At 41.0% G+C, this 21934-nt stretch overlaps 1 protein-coding gene across 2 annotated transcripts in view; it reads right to left on the bottom strand.

The window, feature by feature from the left end:
• Positions 1-14340, bottom strand: part of TWD1 (FKBP-type peptidyl-prolyl cis-trans isomerase family protein) — a 31258-nt gene extending 16918 nt beyond the window's left edge. The window contains exons 1-2 of one of the 2 annotated variants that reach the window (XM_087691680.1): positions 14094-14340; positions 13840-14019 (exon numbers count right to left, since the gene is read on the bottom strand). In XM_087691680.1, the coding sequence (XP_087547806.1) occupies positions 13840-14019; positions 14094-14172 (259 nt within the window). In that variant the 5' untranslated portion in view covers positions 14173-14340. Of the gene's footprint in view, positions 1-13839; positions 14020-14093 lie in introns of those variants that run through there. The other variant, XM_087691681.1, reaches the window with a different exon arrangement.
• Positions 14341-21934: the final 7594 nt, after the last annotated feature.

Genomic DNA, 21934 nt, shown 5'->3' with positions numbered 1-21934 from the left:
GACATATGTCTTCTGGACTAACTGCCCAAGCCGCCCCCATTACACCCAAGGGGTTATCTGATTGGTTTGCTAAAACTACTACTTTGGACTTAGGTCCTCAAGTACTCCTGCTCTCCCTTTTGAAAAGACTTGATGAGTCCTCTTCTCTTTCTGAGTTGCCATCTACATCTAGTGCATAGCCAAAAGCAATTGAGTGCGCCTTTTCAAGGGACTGTCCGGTCCACCAAATCATGGAGACTTCCTTTGGTTCAAATATCAGTGATATTAACCACAATTCTATTATGCTTCCCACATGCAAATCATCTAATTCCTATAGGAATACTCTAGCTTGTATTCTCTCTTCCACTACTGTCACCAAAATGAGAAATAGACTTTATGAATTGATTAAAATACACTCATACTTCTAGTATCCCTAACTCTTGGAATGATGACCATTGCACCAACAATGAAGAAGTTGATATCACGGCATGCGATGAACAAGTGTATAGGCTATGTGGTACAAGAAAAGGACAAAAGGAACAAGGAGCAATGTGAAACTTTTATTAAATTCAAGGTTTGTACCTTAGAATTGAGTCACATTGAAAGTTTCACCTAGTAAGTAGCTCACTTAGGGCACCCAAAGTAATTAAGCAAACCCTGAGCTTAATTTTGTGCAATGAGCGGCTCACTTATCATTAATTATCAAGCCATTAATTAGTCCTTAATTAAAAATACGATATAATTAAGAAACAATTGGTTATTCATTTGAAAACTTGATCTTGGCTATTTAGGGCTCTCTTTCTCTCTCATTTTTTTGAGCAACCCAAGTTTGAAAAGTTGTATCGACAAAAGGAGATATATGCTTTTTGATTTTTTTACAATGAATAACAAGAGGAGAGTGTTTTGCAGCCACACCAAGGTGTTGGACAGTTGAGAATCAATCTCTTTCTTCTCTTTTCTTTCTTTTAGGTTGTGCAAGCTTTGTTTTGTAGTATATCAGAATTAGGTTTTTTTGTTGTTTACAAAATATGGGTAGCTAGGCTTTACAAAAATTAGTCATTTTGGGTGTAGAATTGCTTATTAAAGACATTCCAACCAAAACCTCCAATTGAAGATTCAAGGTAGACATTAGAAAAAATGTAAAGATTAGGATTTATGGGCAACAAGTTGACATGCCTGAATTACTTTAATTTGACAATGAATTGAAAGTGCATTAGTTAGGGCAAAGCTCTAAGATTATTTAACAATCAGGACTAAGGCCTCATTTGACGAATCGCATTGGTTTGGGACTGAGATTTGTGCAGATTCCTCATTGATTACAATGCAGTGAAATACCATGGATGCATTTCTCAATTTCACGTTTATCAACATTGGAGTGATTGCAGCTCTATATGCTTGAAGACGCACTCATATGAGTGTGTAATGGAGACATTCAAAGCTCACGCTATCAACTCACACCATCATCCACTATTGTCTACACCCCTCCATTTGTGAATATCTCAGTTTGTGGTACAGCCAGCCATCACCCAGCTCCTATCCACCAAGCTTGACACCTAGTAGGTGACATGTTTTCAGCCCTTCTAAAGCAGTTTCCAACTGTCGCCAGCCACTCAATGCCCCTGCCTTTTGACTGCACAGGGCATCCCAGGCTTTGCATTTTCATTGTATGTATACATTGGGCCCCTAGAAAGGACAAAGCCTACAAGAGTAGACTCCTCCATAGTGAAAATCCATGCATTGTGTAGCATGATTTCCTTTTACTTCATCAAGAGAAGGCATTCTTGTGCACTTCTCCACTCACCCAAGATCTTGAGTAGCTACCCTACTACATCTACTGCTTTAATTCTGTTAGCAGATATGGTTTGCATTGTCCTCTTCTTTCTCTGTGTCAGTTCTATTAATTACAAGCACATCAGGTGGAGGTTAGTATGCATTTGCACCAATTTTCTCCAATATGTTAACACTGTTCAGTACCAGCCAGCTTGGGAGGGTGCATTTCCAGCATTTCATGTCTACTTTCTGCTCCTGATTTAGGCACGTTTGTCTAGTGCCACATTGCAGTCTTGCTGGAGGCATTTACTGCTAGTCAGACAACATTTATGGCATTATTTCAGCCACGTCAGACTGTTTTCTCCATTTCACCACTTACATAGGAAGGTTGGCCTATTCAGCAGTTCCACTCTATTTATGGCTGCCACTTTCAGGCTGCTTCTACAGTGCATGATTTCAGCTGCATCCATTCACTCCCATCAACTACAACCTCAGTCTCTTCTACCACATTTTCCACTAACACGGACCAGTAGGGTGCAAGGGCTGACTGTGCAGCCTTGTATTCAACATTCTCATTCTGATCAATGCAGGTTTGTTCCTTCTCTCTCTGCATGCTTTCTCTCTCTCTTCCCTTCTCTCCCCAGGTTCATGATCTACTCCTGTTGTGCACTCTCATGACTTCTTCATACCTCACAACAGCAATCTTGCCTTGACTATACTTTGTGGGGGATCCTACTGTCAAATTTCTTATTTAAATCATTAGCCAAAGTGCCGTATGTTTGGCTAAGAATGCCATGTTTCTTGCATGTACCAAAAACATAGTTCGGTACCACTTCATTCGATAGGTCTTGGATGATGGTCTTGGCCCTTAATCCCCGTGTGTATAAACTTATATGGGTGTGAACACACCCTTATTTGTACCCTAACATATAAATACATTTTATTCTTTGTGTACCGTCACTCACTGGTATGCTCGTCTTGGGATTCTCTCGCTCTCACTCTCAATACTGCTCCTACTCCATTTCTGTCTCGCACTTCATTGCGCACTTATCCCAACATTAGAGCACTGGAGTACATGAAGAAAGACCAAAATCCTTGACCAAACAACCAAGCCAAATAGCTTCCTTAGAAGCTTCTGTGGCTGAAATATATTCAGCCTCTGTAACACTCAATGCCACAATTTTCTGCAACATTGAACACCAAGAAATAGCCCCCACCAACCAACGTAAAGACATACCCACTTGTAGATTTTCTAGTGTCAAGATCTCCTGCCATGTCCAAATCACAAAATCCCTGCAACTCTAGTGTACCCTTTAGGCTTACAATAGCATATACACTTTTCCTGTGTACCTTTTAAGTATCTAAAGTAACATTCCACTACTTTCCAATGTGGCTTGCCAGGGTTAGACATGAATCTACTAACAGCTCCCATTGCATGAGCAATGTCACAACGAGTTGCAACCATGGCATACATCAAAGAACCACAAGCCCCCAAATCTTTCATAAAGAAGGCTGAATCCAGCTACCTTTTAAAAGCATTTAAAGTACTCTTATGCTTTCCTGCAATCAGCATGTCATCCATATATAAGACCAGCATAATAAGACTTCTATCATCAACCTTTTTAGTGTATAAGCAATGATCTGCATGGTTGCATTTAAGTCCATGACTAAGCATAAGGGTATCAAACTTTTTATACCACTGTCTAGGGACTCATTTCAGCCCATATAAGCTGCGCTTCAGCTTACAAACCAAATGCTCTTTCCCTAGAATAGCAAAACCTTCGAGTTGTTTCATGTGCAGCTCTTCATCCAAGTCACCATGAAGAAAACCAGTCTTCACATCCATCTAATCCAACTTTAAGTCCAAGGATACAATGAGAGCAACAAAACACAGAGTGTAGTCATCTTCATTACTGGTGAAAAAACCTCCTGGAAGTCTATGCCTTCCTTCTGTGTATAGCCCTTGGCAAACAAACGTGCCTTGTACTTGGGCTTCCCATCAATACATTTCACCTTGTTAACCCATTTATTGGGGATAACTTTCCTATCCTTGGGCAAAGGTACAAGCTCCCATGTGTTATTCGCATACAAAGACTTCATCTCTTCCTGCATAGCAAGCTCCTACTTTCTCTTGTTTTCACATGATTGTGCCTCTCTAAATGTCAAAGGCTCACCTTCATCAATCAATAAAATGCAATCCAAAGAGGGCTGAAACCTTTGTGGCTGCCTTCTAATACGTGTAGACCTTCTTACCCAATGATCTGTATTGTTAGGCAATGGGCCTACATCCTCAAGTATGTGCACACCATCACCTGGTGGCTGATTTTCAGCATTTTCTTGCTGCTGTAACCTGTTTTCACCATGTTCTTCTTGCTGTCCTATTCCATCATGTGCATCAATTTGCTATTCATTATCTTTTGGCTGTAGCACAATAGGTTACTACTCATTTTCAGCATCAAAAGGGACAAAATCTTCAGTTAACAGTTGCTAAATGGCTGACTGTTCATGCGAAATTTGACTTTCTTTTTGTCAAGGTCACCATGTGTAGCATTTTCCAGCAACTTTGCCTCATTAAATACTATGTCTCGACTGCGTACTATCTTCTTGCCCTGAGGAAGCCAAACTCTATAACCCATCTCTCCCTCATCTCCATATCACATGAAGATACCCTTGATGGATTTTATATCTAGTTTAGTTCTCTAATTTACACGAACATGCACAAAGGCACCACAACCAAAGACACGCAAATGGTCATATGAGGCAAGTTTGCCAAACCAAACCTCTTCAAGAATGCCATTTTCAAATGCACAATTAGGAGAGCGATTGCATACATGAACTGCAATTTTAAGAGCCTCACCCCAAAACTGTTGCACGAGATTAGCTGTGGACAGCATGCATCTAACTCTCTCACAAATGTGCAATTATATCTTTCAGCCACGCCATTTGATGCAGGATTGTGAGGGGCTATCAACTCCCTCTTAGTGCCATGCATCTCACAAAACTTTTTAAACTCATTAGAAACATACTCACACACATTATCCGTTCTTATAGTTTTTTACTTAAGCTTTTTTTTGTGTGGTAATAAAAGCATAAAACCTTTTAAAGGCATCCAACACTTCCTTTTTGCTCTTTGGCACATGCACCCGTGACTTTTTACTGAAATCATCAATAAACGTGATAAAGTACCGTGCACCCCCATGTGAATTAACAGGCATAGTGCACACATCAAAGTGTACTAAATCAAGAGCATTGAACTTCTTAACGACACCAGAGTAATAAGGAGACTTCACGTGTTTTCCATATATGCAATCATTGCGAAAGTCGAGACAAGAGCCTTTCACATCAAATCTCCCTAAAGAGGAAAGAACCCGAAGGCCTTTCTGGCTCATATGGCCAAGTCTTTCATGACTAAGTTCCATCTGTGAATGAACTTCAGCCACAGCCAAAAACTTACCAACTAATGTTTTACAATGCAAATAGTACAAAGTCCCCTTTTTGCTGCCTTTAACAATCAGCATAGAGCCCTTGTGAACCTTCCAAGTTTCACCACCAAAGGTAGTAAAATATCCTCTTGCATCAAGCTGCCCAACTAACAATAGACTTCTCTTTATGCCAAGTACATATCTAACATCCTGTAAAATCAGCTCTTCAAGGGCCAAGTGAATGGTACCTACACCCTCTATCTCACATGCATGATTGTGTGACGACACTCCTTTGGAGCCGTCATGGGGTAGGCAACACCCACCCCGTGGAGCTCGCCTCATGAGGGATCACCCTCTATTCAGCGGTCCCATGGTTGTACGGAAGTGTTTTTCAACACAACACGGAACAGGGAAGCGTAACACGTCATGGGCAGCAGAAGGTAACACGTAACGGGCAAGGTAACACGACACGGAATGAAGGTAACACGATATGTATATTATGATGTGCAAAGGAGGCACGAGAATACTTACAAGAAAGTTGAAAGGCTTGAGGGACGAGATTTCACGTGTAGAGGGTGGACGCTATCAACGTGCATACCACGACACCATCACGTGGGTGAGGGAGGGGAACTAGCTGTTCTTTTATACTCGTGGCGACGCAAGTTTTGGACTGCTCTCCTTGCACCTTGCACATAAGCCATTCGTTTATACTCCTGGCGACGGGAGTTCTTTATCCTTCGGATTTTCACTCTCTTCAAGTACCATATGGTAATTGGATAAATGGCCTTTCTTTTACGCTCCTAGCACAAGGAGATTGGTATAGCTGCATGATCAGCATGGAAATTGCCCGTTTGTTTATTCTCCCATGGCAAGGAGTCTTCGACAAAAGATGTACAAAGATTGGCCGTTTCTTTATCCTCCTGGCACAGGGAGTCTTCGCAAGAATCAATATGAAAATAAGCCATTCGTTTATCCTCCTAGCTAAAGGAGTCTTCAAGGGTGTCATCATTTAAATGGGCCATTCATTTATCCTCCCAGCGCAAGGAGCCTTCAGAAGAATCATCGTGGAAAATGGCCTTTCTTTTATCCTCCTGGCTCAACGAGTCTTTGAAAAGATTCTCAATAAGCATAGCCTTTCGTTTATCCTCCCGGCACAAGGAGTCTTCAATATGAGAAGTGGCCGTTCGTTTATCCTCCCAGCTGAAGGAGTCTTCGATATGGTATGTGGCCGTCTGTTTAATCTCCCGGCTCCAGGAGTTGTGTGGGGTATCACTATGAAAACTGGCCGTTCGTTTATACTCCCGGCTCCAGGAGTTTTCAATATAGGATGTGTCCGTTTGTTTATCCTCCCGGCACAAGGAGTCTTCAACATAGGATGTCGCCGTTCGTTTATCCTCCCGGCACAAGGAGTCTTCAACACTATCACTATCTGAATGTGACGGCTCGGTTTCTGACTCATACTCGTCAAACACGACCATGACCTCCAGCAGCTTAACGATACTTTGGTCACGCAAGTTCGTACCCGACTCCGTACCATAGGGAGGGTCACCAACCCGCGAGCTCGCACCCGGCTCCGTCTGGCCCCTTCTTCCCTTCAGGGCCTCAACCCATCACAGCATAACCTGGTCCATGTCGGTCTTCTTCGAGACGGTACAGACCGCTCTCCCATGCTCAACATCATCTTTCTGATCTGCATCTGACTCATCTTCGTCTGCTTTAAGATCTGCATTCTGATCTGGTTTTTCTTCATCATCTTCTTCTTCTTCTTCTTCTGACCTAGACTCCGCAGAGTCATCTTCATCATTGGACTCATAAGAGTCATAACTGTAATCACTAGAACTATAATCACTTGAACTCGAACTCGGCTCCCGGCAACATGGCTTAGCTTTATACTGAATTATGGCCGTTCGTTTATGCTCCCGGCTCCAAGAGTCTTCAATACATGATCTGGCCATTTGTTTATCCTCCCGGCTCCAGGAGTCTTCACTACATGATCTGGCCGTTCGTTTATTCTCCCGGCTCCAGGAGTCTTCAATACATGATCTGGCCGTTCGTTTATCCTCCCGGCTCCAGGAGTCTTCAAATATGTCATCGTGGAATATGGCCATTCGTTTATCCTCCCGGCTCCAGGAGTCTTCAATGCAAGATATGGCCGTTTGTTTATCCTCCCGGCTCCAGGAGTCCTCAATAGATGCTCTGGCCGTTCGTTTATCCTCCCAGCTCCAAGAGTCTTCATATGGAAACTGGTCATGAGAGTTTGAACTCGACTCCATGCCATTAGGGGGGTCAACTGCTTGGGATTGGGCTATAATTGCCTCATCCACAATATTACACTCTTCAAGGATCACGCCATCTGGTAATAGATGCGACTCGGAGGTCGTCTTTTATTCAGCACATTCTTCTATCAATACGTCATCAAACATATAACTAGGCCCACAGGCCACTTCTGAATCCGACCAAGAGGTCGCTTGCCAAACTTCATATTCTTCAATAAGCACTCTATCTACCATGTAACTGGGCGTACTGACCCCCTATATGCATATTGGAGGCTCCTTGGCCACGGTTTCATTTATACTCGTCCGTGCCGTCACGAGTTCTTCATACTTGTTTTCTGCATATGGCCCGTTGGACCATTCTAATTCTACTTGATTAGCATACTGTTGACCTTCGTCATCTACTTCTGTATAAGTTGAATCAATACTGCCAAGCTGTAGTTGGACAAATTCCTGACATTGTCTATTGTGCGCTGCCAGCACTTGCTTCATTCTGACTACCATCTGTGGTAGCGTTCTTCGTTGTTCGGGAGTCAATTGGCCATTTGATATCATCTGTTCAGCCATGGCTATGCGGCATTCTATTGAAGTCAAAAACTCTTGATCATTCAATAGGTCATCTGCACCACTTTTACTTTCTGATTCACTTTCTGACTCGTAATCACTATTGGAATTATGCATATCAACACACTGTGTAGATTGACATGCGGGGGTGTCTTTGTTGGAACTAAATCATCCGGCATATCCCCCTGCGCGATGGCTTCACCATACTGTGTTATCATATCTATATGCAATTGGCGCTCCACGCGCACCAAATCCAAGGCTAACATTTTCTTGTGGGTTTCAAACCACTCGGCTATGTTGTCATTGACTACTCGAAGACACGTTTTTGTCAGAAGTTGTGTGTCCTTGACGAGCTTCAATTTGCCTTCAAAATCTTTTTCTTCTTTCTTTGACAAAAAATGGCCGCTTTGCAGCCATTGTATTTTAGTTGTCCAGAGGATTCGTTTTTCATCCTCATTTTTGAACCAATGAGTCAAAATCTTGTATTTTTCAGCATAAAATCTTCAATTCGCTGTTTTTCGGCCTCATTTTGGACCCTATCCACTCTTTTATGCTCATTTTCTACTTTTCCAGCACCTTTCTTCTTTTTACCCATCGTACTTCAACCAGGCTCACTCACTCGGGGGTCATTGCGCACCAGTCGAGTAGTTTGCTCTGATACCAAGTGTGACGACACTCCCTTGGAGTCGTCATGGGGTAGGCAACACCCACCCCGTGGAGCCCGCCTCATGAGGGATCACCCTCTATTCAGCGGTCCCACAGTTGTGCAGAAGCGTTTTTCAACACGACACGGAACGCAGAAGCATAACACGTCATGGGCAGCGGAAGGTAACACGTAACAGGCAAGGTAACACGACACGGAATGAAGGTAACACGATCCTTGGAGCCGTCATGGGGTAGGCAACAGCTCGCCTCATGAGGGATCACCCTCTATTCAGTGGTCCCACAATTGTGCGGAAGCGTTTTTCAACACGACACGGAACGCGAAAGCGTAACACGTCATGGGCAGCAGAAGGTAACATGTAACGGGCAAGGTAACACGACACGGAATGAAAGTAACGCGATATGTGTATTATGATGTGCAACGGAGGCACGAGAATACTTACAAGAAAGCCAAAAGGCTTAAGGAACGAGATTTCACGTGTAGAGGGTGGACGCTATCAACGTCATACCACGACGCCATCACGTGGGTGAGGGAGGACTACTACCCTCATAATTGTTGCCCAAGTAAACCTTGCCTAGGCAACCTGCAATGAATTCAAAAAATGACTCCAAAGAGAGAGTAGCATGAAAAGAGGCACCACTATCCACTATCCATGATTGGGACAGCCCATCATGAGCTGAAAGTAAGGCATCAATCACCTCCTTTTTTATGATGTGTATATCACTTGTTGCTACCATAACATCTACATCATTACATGAGGCTACAACAAGTATCTGTTCAATGTTAGAGAACTCTTCAATAACCACGCTAGATGCAACATTTGCCTTTGCAACTTCTTTTGAGGGAGAGCTATCATCATCTTTCTTGTCATCCTTCTTTTTCTTTCCTTGCTGTTCCTTTCTTTCTCGCTCTTTCTTGTAAAGCCGACAATCAGGCTTTTTATATCCTTTGGGCCCACACTGATAGCAAGTAGCATCCTGTTGTTTGCCCTTGCTTTTACTCCTGCTTTTGCCTTTATTTCCTGCATTACCTCTCTTTTGTGACCTGCCTCTAAGATCATAGGCTGAACCACTGCTTTCTCCACTAGACTTTCTTTTGATCTCCTCATTGAGAATAGAGCCCCTAACACCATCAAAGGTTAAAACAAGGTTGTTGCTTAGTGAAACGACCAATGACTCCCAGTTGTCAAGCAAAGTCATCAACAAGAAAATAGTCTTCAATTTATCATTGAAGAGCTACAAACCAAAGTCCTACAAACTGACTCAAAATCCCTGTGAAAGCACTTAAATGCTCCGATGCTGGCTTAGACTCCTCCAACTCCATGTTCACACGCTTGCACATGAGATACACTTGTTTTACTGAAGTTGTATTTTCATAAGTGTCCATCAACTTTTTCCATATGGCATAAGCCGTATCAAGATGCTTAATGTCTACAAGTACATCATCAGATACAACCATTTTAATGTATGCAATGGCCTTATTCTTCTGCAGGCTTGATTTCCAAGAGAGCATCATCACAATCCTTGAGAAACAAAATGCCTTGCATCCTCTCTTTTCACAAATCAAAGCCAGTGCCATCAAACCTCTTGATTTCAAGAAGGGATTAAGTGTTATTGCTACTAAAAACATTAGTAGCCATTGTTCAACAAAGTGCCAAGCACCAATGCTATATTTTATGACAATAAATATTGGGTTGAATATTCAACTAATTTCAGACCAAATTTTCAGGAGATAAGAGCAAGATTTGATCCAAATTTATGTACAGCAGTAGAAGGTATGACTTTCAATAATATAACTAAGATATCAACATATAATCCATGCATACACCACTGCAAGGTGACTCCTGCTTCAGCAGTATCACCAAAAATACATTTGCAACAATCCCAGATCCACAAATGATCACTAAGACTACTGCACCATACCATTCAGGAATACATCAACTCGATGGAAGCTGCCAAACATGTGTACTGCATACATATGTGTCCAAAAGCACTTTTGATATACAAAAACACCAGAATTCTCTGCAATTTCTTCAAAATCTCACAAGTGGGAGATAATAAGCTGAAATTTCACTGCTTACAGCACCAAGATTGCTTCAGCAATGTCCTCAATGTGTATTTCATACATCAATTTTGCCAAAATTCACAAATTTCAGCAAAAGCCCCAAATTTTCACTGACCAATCTGTCCCAATTGCATTAATATGTGTTCCCGAGAGCATAAAAGAGGCAAATATAGCAAAATGCAGAATTTTGCAAAAGCCCCAAATTTCTTGAGTCCAAGTGTGCACCAATGCCAATAAATTCGGCTCAATTAAGCAAAATTTCACTAATACATGAAAAGCCCCAAAATTTTCAAGGCCAGTGTGTACAATTTTTGCATATTCCAAGTCCAATGTCACTATTATGCATGAACAACATCAAATCTGGGAAAACCCCCAAATTTTCGAGCACAAATGTGCACAAATGTAAAGTTGTGCTTCCGTGTGTGAACCCCCCCCGTCAATGAGAAGGGGGGCAGATTGCAGAAAAAAAAAATTTTAAACTAACAAAAAAAGATGGATGTGCTGTCGTCGACCTACCCGCTTTCCCGTGGTCTCCGCCAGGCATCACCTGCACACGCCATTACCAGCTCACGCCAAACTGCTTGCTCAAGCTTGACTTGTGTAGGCCATCACCTATTTCCACCGTCGCCAATTGATCTCCGCCTAACCTGTTTGGTCAAAAACAACTATCGCTTATTACTGACCCGCTGCCCACGCTGGCCTGAAAACAATGCGACTGACCAACCTGACTAGTCGCCTAGTCAAGTCAAATGCCTCTTGCCCATCGACTGGCTGAAAGATGAACAATCTGCTTCCTTCTTCGCACATGCACGCTGAATTCACTCACACTGTCCTCGGGAAGCGCGCATACTCTTGCTGCAGCTCTGATACCAATTTGTTGGGATGAGTGCGCAATGAAGTGCGAGACAGAAATGTAGTAGTAGTAGTGTTGAGAGTGAGAGTGAGAGAATCCCAAGATGAGTGTACACAAAGAAAAAAATGTATTTATATGTTAGGGTACAAATAAGGGTGTGTTCACACCCGTATAAGTTTATACACACGGAGATTAAGGGACTTTACACCCAACAACCCATTCACTTGGGCTACCCGAAAGATGAGTATCCATCATCTTTGCAATCGTGGCAGGCCTTTGGGTAGTCCATAGTGACACCTTTAGTCCAATGCCTTAGTCCTTTGTGGGACCTTTTGAGAAAAAGAGAAAGAGCTAAACTTGCACTCCACTTGGACGCCTTTTTTCGGCCTGAGGAGAGGTTGAGCCACCAATCCTAAGGACTACATTAATACAAAACTATTGTGTATTCAATCCAAATTTAGCTTCACAAAACAGCCCCAAAAAGATTTATTCCATTAAAAATGTATTTTATTTTGGCACTAGGACAAATGCCCAAATACTCCCTACATAAGGACATGTTGTGAGCATCCATCTCTCATCCCTCATTCACAAATTGTGCAAGCACTCCAACCCTCCATCATCATCTCCATCACCCCCTTGCTGCAAGCTGCCACCCTCATCATTGATCATTTTACCCCTGCTGTCTGGCTGCCACCAGCTTGTTTGGTGGATCCTCCCTATTGCCACCAACCTCCAAAGCACTCTAACCATCTCATTTTGCCTTCCTGTACTCTCCTCCACATCTGTAGCTATTGCCAGCTGATGGTCACCCCTAGATCAACTGTGTTTTCAGTTTCAGCACTCTCTTCACACTCTCGCTGCTATCGCCAATCATGAACCCACCCTGAAGGCTGCATTATCAGTTCTAGGCTGCTGTACAGGATCAACACTCTTATTTGCAGCAGTCACTGTCTTCACAGCTGCAAACCCTACAAAAAATGAAACATGGTGCCACATGAAATGTGTGCTACAAGAAGCATCATTGAGGCGTGAACAAATCACGGATCCAATGACAAGATCCTAGTTGACTCACAGCTGGTTATAAGCTGCATGTAAAGAGATGTTCATCCTCTCATCTAACCATGGCACTTATGATCTCCTTGGGAAATAGGTTTGTAGCCACTGACTTAGGAGGTCATATTATGAAGACTATATCAAGTGTGTTGATATTGTGATAAGAAAGTGGAAAACTTAAGATTGTGAGCAAAACGAGGATAAGGGACTGCACAAAGCCACAGACAGCTTCCAATTCATGATGATGGTCGTAGTTGGTGGATTTCGCAAGTGCCTCAGCATCTCTGTGCTGAATGCACCTTCTAGTCTCAAAGTTGGTCTCCCATGTCCACAACTTTGGGCTGCGCTGGAGCTAAAGAGATCTGCATTGCTTGAAATATGTCACAAAGAGAGTCAAGAATTTCACACTTCAGTGATGTATTGCAATAAGACAGAACTTTCGGAGCCAAGGGACTCAATGTTGTTGTTTGGCTTCTTAGGCTCACCAGTTTAGAGTTGCATGAAGATGCTAGAAACTGGTGCATTCCATTTCTCTTTGAATTCTTGTTGCTTCATATTGATGCATGTTTCCAAAAACAATCAAGCATTGCTGGCTAGGAATGAACTCATAAAGTGATAGAGCACCTTTGATCAGTACGTGAAAGCTGTTTGAGTTTATGTCCTATTACCAAATGTAGGGAATCTCACATGAGCTTCAACTTATTTAACCAAAGGTGCACGGGTGTGTGCAGTAGCGTTGCACTTCTGTGTTTCCAATTGACTCATGTGAAATGGAAAGTCAAAGTCCACCTCTTAACTTCAGTTAACTGGAGCCAATTTTTCGGAGAAGATTCACCAGCATATCATTGTAATAGCATATGCCGTCACAGGCAATGCTAAAAACAAGAGCCTGCTTGTGTGAGTTTAAACTTAATAGACAATAGTGAGAGGCCTGGTACATATTGACGCTCCTGATTGAGGCACCTCCTAGTCTTTGGAAGTCAAAGACATAATCCAGATGACGTCCTTATTTGTACTTTCACAGAAGTGCCTGCTAGAATTAGTCAGAAGTGCCACCTTATGTGGTAAATTTTATTTGTGCCATTTGCTATTTATTTTCATGCAAAGCCCCATATTCCTCTCATTGCTTGCTCTGTCCAGGATTCATCCAGGATTCACTTTGCAAGAATTCAAAGTAGATCAGCGTATCAAACTTACTGAAGCAAGTAGAATTATCGGTAGGGGAGCTGCCATGCCCCTCTTTGATAATCTGCTTGGTGACACCTTCGTTGAGGACCTCGACTTCGGATGTAACCTTCGGGGGCAATGCGTCGTCTCTGTCCATGGAGGAGCTCTTGAAAGCAGATGCCTCCACCTTGACGTCATCTTCGTCAATGGCTGCAGGAGAGGACCGAATGTATGAGGCAAAAATGCTCGGAGGAAAAAGAGGACAAGTGCAGCATTGTCTTTACCTTCGGATGACTCCGAATCAGTATGCTCTTCTTCGATCTCTGAGGACTGCCGCTCTCCTTCTTGCAGGGCGCTGCTCATGGTGGTAGCAATGCAAGCAGGCAACAACCTAGAATTGATCGCGGCCTGGAGGACGGGCACTCATGAAGCACCTCTGGATCGTCTCTCTCCTTATTTATATGAGGTAAAATTGGGCAAAATGCCCCTGAATCTTCTGATAATTCCCAGACTACCCTCGCATTTCTCTAAATGCAAGTAGATCTTGCATTATCAAATCTACTAGGCGCTCCGCGCCTAGACTCAGTCCGGCGCGAAGGCAGGGGCGGGGACGGGCGCTGGCACCCGCCCCCGCGTTCTCTTTTTTTCTTGTGGGGGAGGTGGGGGGCTACCACGTGGCACCCGCCCCCCACCTCTCGTTAACTAATAGTAAAGATATTGTATTAGGGCTGGGTCATACCCAACGCCTATGGAGGAAGGGGGGTGAGTATACCTGCAACAATGCGGTCACACTCAACCTTTGTAGGGGGTGCTTCTATGCAAAGCATATGCCTTTCTTTTAATCCTTTTTTACTCTTCTTTTGACCACTCATTCTTTTTGGATAGCTGTTGAGATATTGCCCTATTTTTAGCCATTCACCTGCATATAAGTCCTCTAAAAACATCTCCATGGCTGAAACATAACACCCCTAATGTTTTCTTCTTGGTGTGAAAGCTTTACCAATCATTGAATACACTTTATTTGGTGCTAAATTCACTGTTACAGCAACACTCCCAATCAGATTGCAACTTATTGTTTTTCTCAAAAAGGTTGCGAGCAATCAACAAATGACAAACTAGCAGCATTTATGATGCAACAGGATTAGTGGATTGTGTCCTTCGAGATTTTATTGTTATCCACAATAAATGTGACCGCACAACTCTGAACCCGCTTTGTTTTCCACCCTCCCCCCCCCCCCCAACCCTGGCATGACACGACTCTAATCAAATGATAATAACAATTTGCATTGCCATAAGGCTACCACAACTGCTTCTTTAGAAGCTTGGATACCATCCTAAAGATGGTGTCCCTCTTAGCTAGCTTTACCATAATGGTGGAGGCTTCACACATTATTTTAATAGCATAACTAACAATAATCAAGTTGCCACAACTTCTGTAGAAGCTTAGACACCATCCTAAAGATGGGGTCCCTCTTAGCTAGCTTCGCCATGATGGTTGAGGCTTCATACATTATTTTAATAGCACAACCAACAAGAATCACTTGTGATCTCCTTTTTCTATCATACAAAACTTCATTTCTAGTGAGCCATACTTTTCTAATACCAACAATTCTCGGAATCTCCCACAACATCCTCAATTTACCGTGGATCCTATGTCACCCAAAAGCCACTACTTCCAGGTGAGACCTCTCTAGATTTACCAAGCACATCTTTAGTAGGCAATCTCTTGGTCATTGCCCTCCAAAGAAGCATATTTAGTTAAAACAAGGAAGTGGCCTTTTGGGCATGCTTCAAACAATTTTTTGAAACATGCCTTGCATCTCAAAATTTTCCAAGTCTCCATGGTTTTGAGTATCCACCTATTATTCAACTACTCTAAGTTGCTCCTTTTCTTTGGAAAACTTGAGTGCTTGCTTTGTTTATTCATCCATTACTTCAAGTACCCCTTGTTCCAAAAGCACAAGGTGTGAGCCACTAGTCCTTTTTTCATTCATCCATTACTTCAAGTACCCCTTATTCCAAAAGCACAAGATGTAAGCCAAAAGTCCTTAGCTATTCCACCTATCCAACCATATTATATCTACTTTCATTCAAATTGAACATAATATCCAACACCTCCATCGCTCTTTGATGCAATAAGTTGGTCCCACGATTACTATATGGTACATACTTTTATCTCCAAAGGATCACAAAATTTTAAATGGCATCTCAAGTTGGTTCCAATTTGTCTTAGCAAAGGAAAACAAGAACTTGTAAAAAGGAATTAACGTATCCTTCACAACAACCATTCTTCTAATGGGTGACCAAGGTACCTAAAAACGATGTCATTTTCAATTTCTTTCAAGTTATACTACTACATACGAGTAGGAGGATCCTCAAACCCAATTTAGAGTACCTTAGTCTTATGGGCACAAACCAAAGATCTTGAAAAGGTAAGCAAACTCATCATATACTTGCTTTGGCTACCGATCAATGAACATGCAAGCATACATAATCTTACCACTAGGGAGTGCTAAGCCCTTGATCATCCCTTGCCATACCTTTCTCTTGATCGAATTGAGAAGTGCTAAATAATGAGAGTAAATAGAAGCAAGTCAAAGAGGCACCTCTACCTCATTGGTCTTTATATAAAAACATTGATTGAGTATGGTAACCACTAAAGGATATAATAACAAGGACATTGTTGAAAATAGTTGAAATTATTTGGCAAAACATTCTTTTAAAACATCCTTAAAACTAGAATATTGCAAGACTTTGAGGATAAATTCCTACCTTATTTCATCACGAGCCTTATCAAGATCCATATGTACAAGGCAAATAATTACAACCTTTTTCTAGTGCACAAACGATTCTAAGCAGAATGTTTAAAATTGCATTTTGAATCTTCATATTTTATACAAACCCATATTGTTGCATATGAACCATATGGGTAACACTAGCTTAATTCACAGAGCTTACATTTGGGCCATCACCTTATATGGCACATTACACATCGTAAGTGACCTTGCTAATGATTAGGCTTACTTCTACTTTAGATTTTGGGATCAACTTAATGACGGTAACATTCTTTGATATGACCCCTATCTCTCAAAAAAATTCCAGCATGTTACAAGATCCCTCCCACATACATACTAGATCTAAACAAACAAGGAGGGAATCCGTGAGGGCCTGAAACTACCTCTCTTCATCCTCTTCAAAGCAAACTTTGCCCCCTCTAGCTAAAGGGTCCTTCTAGAAGCAAAGAAGTAACATTATCCACTCACATGCATGCATGCTTAAGAAAATCTTAGAGCTTTTGCTTACGATCTCCATTGACTTAAGATCAAAACTTACACTTGATAATAGATGCATATGCAAGACTTTAGTAATACCGTCATCATGCATTATAATGTTCCCATTATCACTTAGTGTTTCTTTCTTCTATTTGGCATGCAATGTTGCAAATTAGTCCTTGTTTATCATTTCACCACCAAAATCCCATTTAGCTCTTAATTGAAGCTTGATTATTGTCTTTGGCTTTAAAGGTAACTTCCAAGGTCTTGCAACACATGAAGTAAAATGTCATTGCCAAGAGAGCAAAGAAGGGTATTCATGAACATGACTTGTACGTGTTGAAACATGATTGTGTTGCCTTTGCCCCATAGCAACTTTATTGCATGCATGCTACTTTCATATTACAATAATTCCAATTGTGCAAATCTCTTGCCATTCAATAACATGAGGATAGTGTTATTTGCGGCCATTGCACAGTATCCTCTCAACTTCCTTAAGTAATCACCTTGTTCCAAAAACATTACATTTAGCTTGAAGGGGGGTGATGGTCCTTTAAAAGACTTCTTTAAAGAAAGGAGTTTAAATTTAATCAAACAAGAGAGTGTTCCATCTTTTGGTAAGATCCATTGGCCCTATCGACACATAGCAATGGTTAAGTCCAGCAACTATCCATGTGTGATCAAAGTTATTACACCATGTGTGAGCCACATTATCATATCTTGAAAGGTTAATCCATCAATCAATCGTTGCTTCACCCTATCATCCTTGATCACATAGCCTATAACATGAGACCTATCTCTTGGATTCTTTATCGTGCTCTAGATTCCTAGTAGAGGAGAGTTCTTTAATCTAATTTATGCATTCAACCACTCCTACTTTTTCATACTTTTAGTTGATATGTTCATAAAACAAACCAAAATTTCATCCACTTTCTCAAGGTCAACTTCTATCTATTTGAGTATGTGTGAGTGAGTTTTTTTTAAAGCAATCTTCCTAATTTTATTCATAATACTTCACTTGTTCTGCCCTTCGTTGCAACCAACATCACCACCTCCACCTCCACTTGCTGTTGGGGGTAGAGGCACTTTGTGCCTACATCGCCTTGTATTTACTTCACACACCATGACCGCACACTCGTACACTATAGATGGTGGGCATCCATCACTGTCACTTGATTTTTTATTCTTTTAGTGACTATGAATAAGGGAAGGCCTACCACACATTGTGACTATTGGGAGTTCACATATCTTGACTCTCTCTCTCTCTCTCTCTCTCTCTCTCTCTCTCTCTCTCTCTCTCTCTCTCTCTCTCTCTCTCTCTCTCTCTCTCTCTCTCTCTCTCTCTCTCTCTCTCTCTCTCTCTCCGTCCTCGATAGCTCACATCTCTCTTACTACTTCCGCTTGCTCATGCTTTCACTCAGGCTTCTCCCTTCAATTAGTATCAGAGCCAACCATTCAAGGAGCTTCTTCTTCATTTGCTTCAACTTGAATTCAAAGCTTCAGCTCAAGATTTCATGGCAACCATGGCATCTTCACCCCGAGGTGTGCATTGTGCTCTCACTTCCTCCCAACTTGTTCCCAGCTATTGATGCTTGTTCCAGGGACATTCTAGACCTCATTGATCATTGCCCAAGGCTCAAACGAAGGCAACACAACTAGCAAATGGATCAGTACAACCAACATGTTTTTTGCTTGTTGTGCTGCCTTGACTCACTGCACCTCTTCTCCTATAACTCTTGGAGCTCTTGGCACTTGTTGGCAGCTACCTTGGCAAACATTTGAACAATGTGTGGCTTAATCCCGAGCATTGGTTGGAGAGTTTTGGATTAGCCATTACTCTACTATTCAGTATAGACCTACTATGTACCCTGTGGATAGTAAATAGCAAGCTCCATTGTGCTTATTTGATGCTTTGGGGATTCTATTTTGGTGCCTAGATTGTATGGCTATGATTTGGGATGCTACTTGGATTGCTTAGAGCCTGATTAGCTCACTTATGTAGAGATTTATTACTATCATAGTAGTTTGGATAGTAGCTTTTAAACTACAAAGGTTATGTCTATTGAGGCTTGATGTTATTTGAGTTAGATTTGATGCCTTAGGGCTTTGGTTACTTGATTCAGTTGCTTTAGTGATTGTCATTTTATGGGTTTGAAGACTTACTTGAGTTTTATGCTCCCGAATGTATTAGTTGATGTCTATGGGCACCTTGATGTTACGTACTTCATATATTGACCCTTGCATTGCTCTTTTACACTTCAAATATACTTCAATGGATTCGCATGTGAACTATTTGCATTTGCTTGGATACATTGCATTAGAGCTTTGGATTTTCTGTGTAGTTGAGCTTGGTTTATAGAGACAATAGGACTCTTGCCTTATCTACATGCTCTCTTGGATATTCTTTAATGTAGTTACACCTACTTGTGGGCTGACTTTACTTACATACTTTGGACACTGGCACTTACCTCTATCAGTAGGATTTAGTGATGTATACATGCTTCTTGGTTATGTATTGAGCTTCATTACTCTTTGCTTAGTCAATTGTGCATTTGACAGATCTCTACAATTGATATTGAGATCTCTTACATAGACAATATCTATGCCTATGGGATGTATTGGTTATTAACTTCCTTGAGTTTATGATAGACTTTAGTATCAATTGTGTGCTTATTCACTGTGTTAGTTGCTTTTACATATCTTACTTGTTACTCGGATATCCCTAGCAATGGAAGCTTAATCTTTTGCGATTATTTGCCTAGTGTGGTCTTGGTCCTATTACTACATTTATTACAGTAGTGTTGTAATTACATTTTTCAGCATTGTCTTGGAGAGAGCATAAATTGTGCTTTGATAATCTATTGCTTATAGTTGGTGAATAGCTCTATACTTTGGTATTTCCCCCAATTCTGCCCTTGATTTTGGCCGAGTTTTGGGGTTGATTTGCAATCATTTACAATAGTCCATTCTCTTGGATTTTGCATTGGTATATTATCATTATGACTGGATCTTTGAATGCTAGTGCTATTTTCAATATTGAGAAGCTTGATGGCACTAATTTCATTTATTAGAAGTGTTGAGAGTTGAATTGACTTGTTTTTTTAGCACATTTTTGTTGTTTTTGTGAGTTGAATGGTTGATTTTATAATGGAATGATTGGTTTTTATTGAGTTTAAAAGTGTTTTAGAGTGTGTTGGGATTAGTTTGAGTAGGTTTGAGAAGCTCATGATGGTTTTTGGTTGAGATATGATGTTCTGATAAATTCTATGATATATCTATTTGGTTCTAATAGGGTTTGTTTTGCCTCTGTTTTGGTTTATTTTCTTCTATTTGTGAGATTGAGATTGTGAATGAGTATTATGAGGAATGATTGAGTGTGTTAGAAGGTTTTTCATGGTTTAAAGTGGTTTTGGCTTGAGCTATATTGTTTTTATGCCTTTTATAGACCTTATGTAGTGTTTTGTAGAGCTTTTGTATCCAGTTTGTAAGCCTATGTTAACTTTTATGTGTGTTTTTATGGATGGATGTTTAGTTTGGGAAATGTTTTGCGATCTTGGAAGAGGAAAAATACAAGCTCAAAATAGCTTGAATATGTTGAAGAAGTAGCTAATGAAGACTTGAACCTGAAGATTAAAGTGACATCGACATTGATGAGCTCCAAAGGGACACAACAGTGGCTTTGGTGACCCTTCATATTAGGCATACCTCTTGGGATAGGTATCCATGACCAAGAGAGGATGATTGGAATTTATTATTTCAATGTAATATTGAGAGAGAGCATGTGTGAGATAGATAGAGTATGAGAGAGAGCCGATTTTCTATGAAAAACATTGTATCAATGAAAGAGATTGGGAGAAAAACTATGAAGACTGTGAAGATGATGAAATATGAATACTATGTGATAAATTCAATTCAAAGTTAATTATTCATTTGTGCCATTGCAGTTCTTTGATTGTTTCTATGAAGAATATGTTGAAGATTGGTTGTGATAAATCTGTGGGAGATTCATTCTATGCTACTACGTGAAGATTTGTGAAGATTGGTGTTCTTTTTTTCATTGTGGTTGATTAAAGTATAAATAACATGCTTGTTGCTATGATAATATAGATTTTCTTATAGTATTTTCCCATTTTCTTGGTGTTCCTCTTGGGGGTCTATGTTTCTGGTACCCAACTAGGAAAAATTGTCATCAATAAGCACCAATATAGGCTGAAGGAAGAAGTGGCACTATTGAAGAGGAAGAAAAGCAATGGAAGATTGTAGAATTCCTGCTACTGTTGAAAAATTCGATAACTTCATTGCCAAAGCCACTTTCTAAAAGAAGTGTGTTCCTCATTGGTGGAAGTATGTCACTGTCATGATGTGGGCTCTATGCGACAGGCTGATTCCAGTATCTTCTGAAGCTTCAAAAATTTGTATTGCTATAGCCAATTGTTTCCCACAAAATTGAAGAGCAAAGTAGAAATAGAGAGAGTGACCATCCATGGGAGATGTGGCCTTCATTGAAGAATATTTAGACATCATCAAGTGGAAGATTGTGAAGAAGCTTCAAGAGTCATGGTTTGTTGAGGTTCACAAGAATAAGGAAAAGAGTTGGGACTTTGTTCGTGGATGCCTAATAACAATATATGTGGGATACTTGCTGCATTGACAACCTTCTATTTGACCAATTGGCAACCCACTGGAAGCTAGTAAATAGAGTGTTCTTCATTATCTATGCTATTGGAACCCTCTGAAGTTGGTATTATAAAGACAATGGCATTATGGCGATCCTTAGAAGAATGAATTTTGATACCTTCAAAACTGAATATCTTCCCCTTTGGAAATGAAATCCAAAGTCAAAGACATTGAAA

Source organism: Lygodium microphyllum, chromosome 13 (assembly GCF_053477565.2).
Source record: "Lygodium microphyllum isolate KBCC chromosome 13, Lygodium_microphyllum_v1.1.10, whole genome shotgun sequence".
NCBI classification, from domain to species: Eukaryota; Viridiplantae; Streptophyta; class Polypodiopsida; order Schizaeales; family Lygodiaceae; genus Lygodium; species Lygodium microphyllum.
The sequence above is the reverse complement of the archived record's forward strand: the minus strand, read 5'-3'. Positions and strand labels throughout refer to the sequence as shown.